Source organism: Gallus gallus, chromosome 3 (genome assembly GCF_016699485.2).
Source record: "Gallus gallus isolate bGalGal1 chromosome 3, bGalGal1.mat.broiler.GRCg7b, whole genome shotgun sequence".
Lineage (NCBI taxonomy): Eukaryota > Metazoa > Chordata > Aves > Galliformes > Phasianidae > Gallus > Gallus gallus.
In genome coordinates, this window is record NC_052534.1 from 71162494 (window position 1) to 71171020 (window position 8527).

Below are 8527 nucleotides of genomic sequence, written 5' to 3' on the forward strand. Positions count from 1 at the left end.
CTAGCCGGTCATTTTGAGTTTGTTCTGAAGTTTCTAGGGCAACGGGAGAAGAAATATTGGTACCTGCAATTGTTTGTTTGTTTGTCTAAATATATATATGTAGTTGACAGAGATTAGTTTAAAAATATTTAGATAACTCTTAGAAATGTGAGAGATTATAGTCATTGAGAACCATTAGATTTTCAATTATGGGGTTGTGTTTGTAAGAAAAAAAAGATCTGCACGTTAATTTCAATTGGTGTTGGTTTAGGTTTTCTGTCCAGCTTTCCTTTTATTGTCCTCTTAATTTGTTTCTGGCTGCAACCCCACGAAGTGTAACACTAGCTAAGAGAGCAGGCAGGTCTGTACTAGAGCCATCTGAGGGATTAGCTGCCAACAGGCACAACGAAAATAGTACCAACACCAGAGATTCTTGGAGGCTGAGAGTGGGATTTCCATGGAGCACTTGGCCTTCAGTAACCCAGGGGGTTTGGTTCAGCCTCTTGGTAGTCCTTCCTGATGGCAGTGAAAGGGTTCTGCAAATACACTAGCTGAACAGAACTGTCTGTTTTTTAAAAAGATTAAAATTAATCTGCAGTAAGTATTGTGCACTTTCATTGTTAATGAAAATTGCGAGGGCTCTCAGTGTTTATTAATTTTTTTTTATTTTTTATTTTTAATAAGCCTTATGTTCCATATAAGATTTTGGACAAATAGAATCTATGATAGAGGAGACATGGAAAATTCCAAAATAGAATGAATAACAAAGTTTATGCTGTTGCATAAAAATGCGATTACTGGATGGCTTTCAAAATTAAGGAAATAAAATACAGTTTGGATTCAACAAACTAGGTAGGCGAGACAATAATATAAAGGAGGAACCAGCTCTGCTTTCAATAAGAATTGATAAGTGATACATGAGATGGCTGTCTAACTAGTGACTCTGTGTTTCCGCATGTTTTTGGACATGTATTTGTCACAACTTTGGTTGTTTTTTGAATGATTTTTATTGTAATAAAGCATTAACATTTCTAATCTAAAACAAGCAGTGTTGAATTCAACTAGCGTTTATTGATATTCTGTGACTGTTGTTAATTGGTCTGTAAGTTTGCTTGTGAAAATCCAAGCGTCCAGTGGGTGGTTGTGCAGGTAAGAGAGTACCTGACCACTGGTTGGTATGTTTTCCTCCTGAAGTGAGGAGCTTCACGGTTTTAAAAGTTATAAGAATTGTTTGTGTAATGCCCCTGAACACTAGCAGTAATTTCTGACTTCTAGCAGTAGTTTCTCTCCCTCTTCTCTATAAAGAAAGTAAACACAGCCCAGACAAGAAGTAGTCCTAGCCAACAATCGTGTTCGGGGGTTTTAATGACTTCTTCATTTGGATTTTACTCTTTTTTGCTAAACATTGCTACTTGTTTTTAAGTATAAGGACTTGAATTATGGAGTGTTCAGTGTGACTTGAAGCCCTACCTGGTAAAGTATTTAGAAATTTATGTGCCTTTTATGTTGACTTCATTTGGACTTAGTTTCAAGATTTAGGGATGAGCATAAGTAACTGTTGAAGATTCCTTGTGAATATATTTAAGGAATAGTCTTAAGATAAAGATCTTATAAGGCTTCAAGTTAGGCACTTAACTGTGGTGCCCAGTATGTTGGTACCTGTGACTCAAAGTGGGATCTGAAACTTCAAGATTTACCTATATAGGTAACAAAGACAGTCCAGAAGTCCCCTCTACTAAATTGGAATATACCAACAGTTTTAAACTGAAAGGGAGTCGAGTCAATTTGGAGTGGTGAGGCAGGCGCTGGCACAGACTGCCCAGAGAAGATGTTGGTGCCCCATCTCTGGAGGCATTCAAGGCTGGGAGGGATGGGGCCCTGGGCAGCCTGATGGTGGTGGTGTCCCTGCCCATAGCAGGGGATTGAAAATGGATGATCTTTAAGATCCCTTCCAACCCGATCAGTTCTGTGATTCAGTGATTCTAAAGATAGTAGGAAATCCTAAACATAAAGTCATGTCTATAATTATATCCTTACTGCTACTTAGGCCCATGACCAAGTGTGCAGAAGGTATTTCTGTCCACTTAGCTTCCCTATTATGGAAGCAAACCATGAAATTTACTTTCTGTTGTTTGTTCTGTCTAGGCAATGGAAGGAAAAATGCTCATTTCTTTAGGAAACAAGCCAAATGAAAGAAAAATTTGTAGATAACTTAGGACTATGGCAGCTTAAAATACTTTTAAATCTATAGTAGTATTTTTTTTTTTGACAGCAAAGCTTTTTCTTCTTGCAATACAAAAAAAAAAAGTCAACTTCAGACAAAGTAAAATATACAAATAAAGAAACACATTTCTGGAGATTATTTATTTAATTCTAAGACAAGTGTCTGCAAGGTGAAATGAATTCTCTTCTATAGGTGCTCATCAGCTAAGGCCTCTAGTGGAAGGCCAGCTTAAACTTGAGAACCTTTTAGAAGCTTAAGTTAGATTAAAGGAATACTGCTTCACATGTGCCATCCACAGCTGTCACTGTGATTGTAGGAGGTATTGATTTCACAGTGAGTATAATGATCATAGTTGACTGGTATGGAGGTTTCTAATCCTATATTAGTTTAAACGGATCTTAAGGAGATCAAGTAGCTTAAGCATGTGAAAGATGGAGAAGATAAAATGCTAGGTTTCATTCGTGTTGAATTTGTCATCTTCTACAAGTTATTTTAGATCACAGGTGTGTTTTCTGTTTCTCCTGTATGCTACTAAAATGCTGTAATTTACAGAATCAGTTGAACCAGGAGAGAAGGCTTGCCAGAAAAGTTTCCTCTAATGAAGAAGAAAGAAGCCCTGTTATCATGCAGGAAAGAACCAAAAAGCCAGAGCTGGAAGATAGCTCCGGTGTGCTGTACTCCAGAGACACAACTGTGGAATCTGCCATGAATGGGAGTCAGACAGAGGGCAGCGAGAAAGAAGCCAGCCGCTCTGAAAGCAGCTTTGATGCAGACAGTGAAGCCTCTGAAAGTGAAAGTGCTTCTAAGCAAACAGCTTTTAGCTCATGCAGCAACGCATCTGCTTTGCATGTCAACCACATCAGTGTTAAAATGCCACACACCAAACCAAGTGACAGTAACGATGAGAAGATTTCCAGTGCCATATCCAAACTCAGTTTCTGTGATACTATAAACAAGGATGAAAAGTCAAGCTGTGGAGATCCAGGTTTATCAAATAATTCCATGTTCTCAGCAGACAAGTCCTCATTGCCCCCAAACCCTCAAAACGCTTTTCAGACGCTTTCCCAGAGCTATATAACCAGCTCCAAGGAGTGTTCTGTCCAGTCCTGCCTTTACCAGTTTACCTCTGTAGAGCTGTTAATGGGGAACAACAAGCTTTTGTGTGAGAGCTGCACAGAAAGGAAACAGAAGTATCAGAAGAAATCCAACTCCTCAGGTAACATGCTAGTATGTGGGCATTTCGTGACCAGGTTGGATGGGGCCCTGGGCAGCCTGGTCATGTACCAGATCTGGAGGTTGGTGGGCTTCCCTGTGGCAGAGGGTTGGAACTTGGTGATCTTCAAGGTCCCTTCCAACCCAAGCCATTCTATGTTTTTGTGATTCACTGTACAAGATTTTCTGTGCAACCTCTGATGTTTCATTTTTCCAGCATGGGCTTCCCCCTTGTGGCTAAACAGAAAATGCAAATATTAGAATGTAACTGTAGATGTAATTTAGCATTTATTCTTCAGTTGAAGTATTTTACTTTAAGCATGTTAATTGATTTTTTCAGGGGAATAAAAGAAGTGCTGGTGACATGTTCTTTTCTTAATCTGTAGCTAACAGCAGAGCTGCTTTTCCCAAGAGCCCCCCATTCAGTTCCCACTGCAGCATGGGCCACAGTTGCCAGTCCTATGCGCTCAACACAACAGATTAGGAGACATCCTGAAATGGATGTCCTCTCTTCAGACCCTTCTCAAAGATAAGGATAAAGTGTGTGCTTTCCATGAAGAATGGAAAAGTAAACTCTAACTTAGTGGCTATGATGTTGGCATGGATGAAGAGACCTGCACTTTGCAGCTTTGCATTTATTCTCCCAGTGATTGTCTGTTCATTTCAGGTGAAATGCTTTCCACAGGAAAGTTGTGGGATTATGGCAGCAAATGCTGTATCCCAGCATGCACACTGACCTAGGTACTGAACGTGCTTCTGGTTTTCGGTCTGATTTGTGTCAGGCAGATCAAAGTAATGCTCAGGCTTGGTAGGTGATTATATTGAAAACAAGAAGAATGAGAAAGTATTTTTCTGTTACTCCACAAAATTTCCCTTGGAAAACATATACGTGTACAAAGTCATTGCAACACAGAGCTGTTCTGTCAGAAATTTAAAAAAAGTAAGTTCTGTGTGATTGTCCTCCTTCTTCTTCACAAATTCTTGTCATATTCATAAATACAGAAAAGAAAATGGAAGGTGTCTACACGAATGCTCGGAAACAGCTACTGATTTCTTCAGTTCCTGCTATTCTTATTCTCCATCTGAAAAGATTCCACCAGGTAAAATGCCCAAACATCTTGTATTCCTCTGCTGTTCTGGTGGATGAGCAACTATTTAAGTGTCATTGTGCATTTTAACGTTTGCTTTTTTTTATGAAGGACTGTTCTGAAACATGCTTGTGGTTTTTTGAATCTCTGATAACCTCGGAGTACATTTAGCTATTCAGATGTATCCAGGGAAACCTTTTATTTGTCTGTCATACTTGCGTGTAGCATGCAAAGTATTAAAGACATAATGGAGAATGTTTCAATAAGTTCCAATCTGATCTTGCTTTGGTTTATTTTAATAACATAATAATACATAGTAGCTTTAAAAAGCTACCTAGTCAGAGTATTTGTCATAGAGTCTTTTTTTTCTTTATTAAAGGCTGGTTTGAGTCTACGGAAAGTAAATAGGCACGTGGATTTCCCACTGATTTTAGACCTAGCACCATTTTGTTCTGCTTCTTGTAAGGTATGCATTTCAATCTCTATTTTTATTGTGCTTCTAACAGTTGCTATTTTCCTGAACACAAGTTACTGGATTGATGATAATGAAGATGATGATGATGATTATTCCTTCCTTTCCCACAGCAATTGTAGACAGTGTTTTCAAGCAGTGTACTCAGAATGTTAGCTGACTGAAATTCCATTCGTATCAACAAATAGTACGAATGTTAACTAACGCTACTTAAGCTGTGCTGCCCTGATGGCTTTAGTGTATCTAACGGCGTTAAGGACAGATACTGCTGCTTCCATGGTAACTGAATTCGGTTAACAGACTCTTGACTATTTTTAATAATGTGTTTCATCACTGGAAATGCTGTAGATGTCTGTCTGTGTTCTTAAAGTAATGCTGTTGAAGGGTAATGAAGAGATTTGTAAAATTTATTGTGAAATAATTCATGGTTGTTTTCTGTGCTTCTGGGAATACAGAACGTTACAGATGGTGCAAGAGTGCTGTACAGCCTTTATGGAATAGTGGAGCACAGTGGGTCAATGAGAGGCGGTCATTATGCTGCTTATGTGAAAGTCAGAACGCCCTCCAAGAAATTACTAGAGCATATTTCCTCCACAAAAAACGTTCTAGGTACGTACAACAGAACTTCCTTCCTCTCTGAGTAAAGCAAAAAGCAACCTCTGGCTGCAGCTTCTTTTCATTAAGGAGATTTTGAACTGTTTTAGCTCAGAATGTTATTTTTAGGGCCCTACAGATAATTCTCTTTTTTTGTGGTACACACAATGCATGACCTGCTTCTATATTCAACCCACACACAGCTGAGTAAACAGCAGAATTTTGGTTCAGTTACTAAACAGAGAAGTGATGGAAAATGCTCTTCTTTTTCCTAGTCAAAGCAGTACATTCGGAGGAATAGCACTGCCTTCTAATTTGTAATTGTGTGGTAGATTTGGTATTTCAAAATATCCTAGTGTAAGAGCTGAATCCACAACAACTTAATTATTTTTACGTACATTTTTACCCATCTTAGCCATTTGTTAAGAATTGGCATTTTTTAATGCTTAAAAATCTGGGATACTGTGATTAAATGTGAGCAGCAAGAAATCTGGTCATGTCGGGCTTCTCGTGCTATTTGGAGAAGAGAATGCCAGTTCTTTTTGATGCTTTGGCCATGCAGAGTGAAATAAGATTCTAGGATAGAACCTGTTAGTGAATGATTTGCAGAGGCAATGTTGAGTTGTCAGAGTATGTTAAATGTTTTTACTGCTTCCCTTCACGAGGGAGCAAGAGCCAAGCACACACTGTGGCTGTCCTGGGTATCATCACTTTGCATTTGAAGCTCATTTCCCAGAAGCACAACATTTTAAAATTCTTTTTGGAACAAGCCTCCCTCAGTCCGAGGCTTCCAATGCAGTAATTACTAGAACTGATAACGTATTGTCAGCGTTGTCAGTTTCACACCGATCAGCTTCTGAAATGTGATTTCTTTATTGCTTTTTGAAACATCCATTGTATTTGTTGAATGATGATGTGAAAGGCAACGAATGTAACTTCCTTTGCTGTTGCATTTCAGGTTTAAAAGAAGCCATGGGAGCATCAGCAGGCCAGTGGGTGTATGTTAGCGACGCCCACGTTCAGGTGGTTCCAGAATCACGAGTACTGAATGCACAAGCATATCTGCTTTTTTATGAAAGATTACTGATATAATACTCAACAGTTTGATTTTAAAAAACTGTAATGGTTATTTAGTTTCTCTTATTTAAAGCTGCAGTAGGAAGAGTACCTGTAAATATTGTGCCTTTATCTTGTAGAGAATTTACCATACGTTGACTCTGAAATTCAGTCAAGCTATTACAAATATCTGAACGGTTCCTTTAAAATATGCACTTTGTCACACACTTTAATTTTACAGTTAGAATGTAAGATGATGTTCTATCCTAGTGAGGTCAGTGGAAACTTTTGTTCTTGATTTTAATGAAGATAAGCTTTCACCCATAGTTCTAGAACAGGTGAGAATAAAAATGCTGATAGTGTTAAGTGCCTGGATTTGCTGCTGTACAGTAACAATATAAAGTACTTGAACTGCTTTTCAATTGAATCTTTATCCTTCCCATCCCTGGGTTGGATGTCTGCTGTTAGGATTTCTGCAAACAAGTACATGTCAAAGCACGTGGCCCGCAGATGTAGTAATTTGGAAAGCAGCGTTTCCAGAACAGAACAACAATAGATGTCTCTGGGTAATGCTGCAGTGCGCTTTCCCAGTATGTTGTTGGAAATAGGTTGGGAAAGTATTAAAATATTGCTTCTACAGTGTGACAGTGTAGATAGTTAACACGTGTTCAGCTGTCTCCAACAAGCGCTGGTATAGCCGTGTACTCCTGTTTTAATGTAAATATATACCGTGGTGTGCATGTATATATTCTCTAAGATAAATATATACGTATATATATATATGCACACCATAAATCCATCAGCATATATGGTCATTTTACCTATTAGGATAGGAAAGAATTGCAGATACTTCTGTATTTAGTAAATTTTCAAATTCATGATTGTGACAGATGTACAGTGTATGACGAGCTTGTGTATGAATACGTGTGGGGTTTAAGTGTAACTGGGTAATTCTGTTACTTTTGGTTCCAAACATTAATTTGTTTATCTGTTCCTGAATACTTTTCTCATGGGAGTAATAAACTATAAATTATTTTTGCACTGTGTGTGTGAGTTGGACAGTAAATGATGACCTGTGCCTTCTGATGCATCCCTGGACTTCCCCGTGCCATCCCTGGAGGGCAGCAGCTTTCCTAGTTGTAGAACCCGCTACTGCAGGCTGGCTTGTGTCCATTATTTTGACTGTCCAGTCTGTGATGTTTCTTCTTTCAGTAATTTCTCATTTCCATCCCAGCTAGATACTGTCTGAAGTCAAAATCTGATAATGATTTTGAAGCTATGTAATTATTTATTCAATAAGTAGTTACTTAAATACAAGTTGCTTCTGTAACTATTACATATCTGGTTGAGCTTGCTCTTTGATGGAGAAAAAACTGCATTTATTTCTGCTTACTGTTTTCATTTCTAGAAATGTTTTGCTGTGAAAAAACTTACTGTTCCTTTTACCATCTCTGCTATGTTTTATCATACTCGCATATCTTTTCTGTTCTCTAGTTCTGTTTCAGAGCTGCATCCCACTTGCATTCACCTCTTTGCCCAAGAAGATAACAGATTTGCTCAGTCAAACCTGCCGAGGTATATTTCATAACCACAGTGTTTTTGCAGGCACTAAGAGCTGACTGTCCAAACAAACAAAGTGAACTTCTGGTCACGCAGATTTTCCAAGGAAAGGTTACTCTGGCTGGGTCAAAATGAGGCTATCCATCTTGGTCAACTCAGTCATTTTTTATCTTTACCAATTAAAATTGTCTCAATTTACCCAAAAGAGAAACTAAGCAGACACGTTTAGCTATCTGTATTCCAACTAAACACACCTTAATCTGTGTCTACACTAACACAGAAAAAAAAACCCCACACAAACAACACAACAAAGTTTAGATTGGAGTTGGTTAAAATGTTCTT

General features: G+C 38.3%; 1 protein-coding gene across 17 annotated transcripts in view; it reads left to right on the forward strand.

Moving 5' to 3' along the window:
• The window catches only part of USP45 (ubiquitin specific peptidase 45), a 54380-nt gene extending 46714 nt beyond the window's left edge, over positions 1-7666 (forward strand). For all 17 annotated transcript variants that reach the window (XM_040697161.2, XM_040697164.2, XM_046938888.1 and 14 more), the window contains 5 exons: positions 2756-3419; positions 4418-4515; positions 4883-4969; positions 5431-5584; positions 6528-7666. In XM_040697161.2, coding sequence (XP_040553095.1) covers positions 2756-3419; positions 4418-4515; positions 4883-4969; positions 5431-5584; positions 6528-6661 — 1137 coding nt within the window. In that variant the 3' untranslated portion in view covers positions 6662-7666. The remainder of the gene's footprint in view (positions 1-2755; positions 3420-4417; positions 4516-4882; positions 4970-5430; positions 5585-6527) is intronic.
• The last annotated feature ends 861 nt before the right edge of the window (positions 7667-8527 follow it).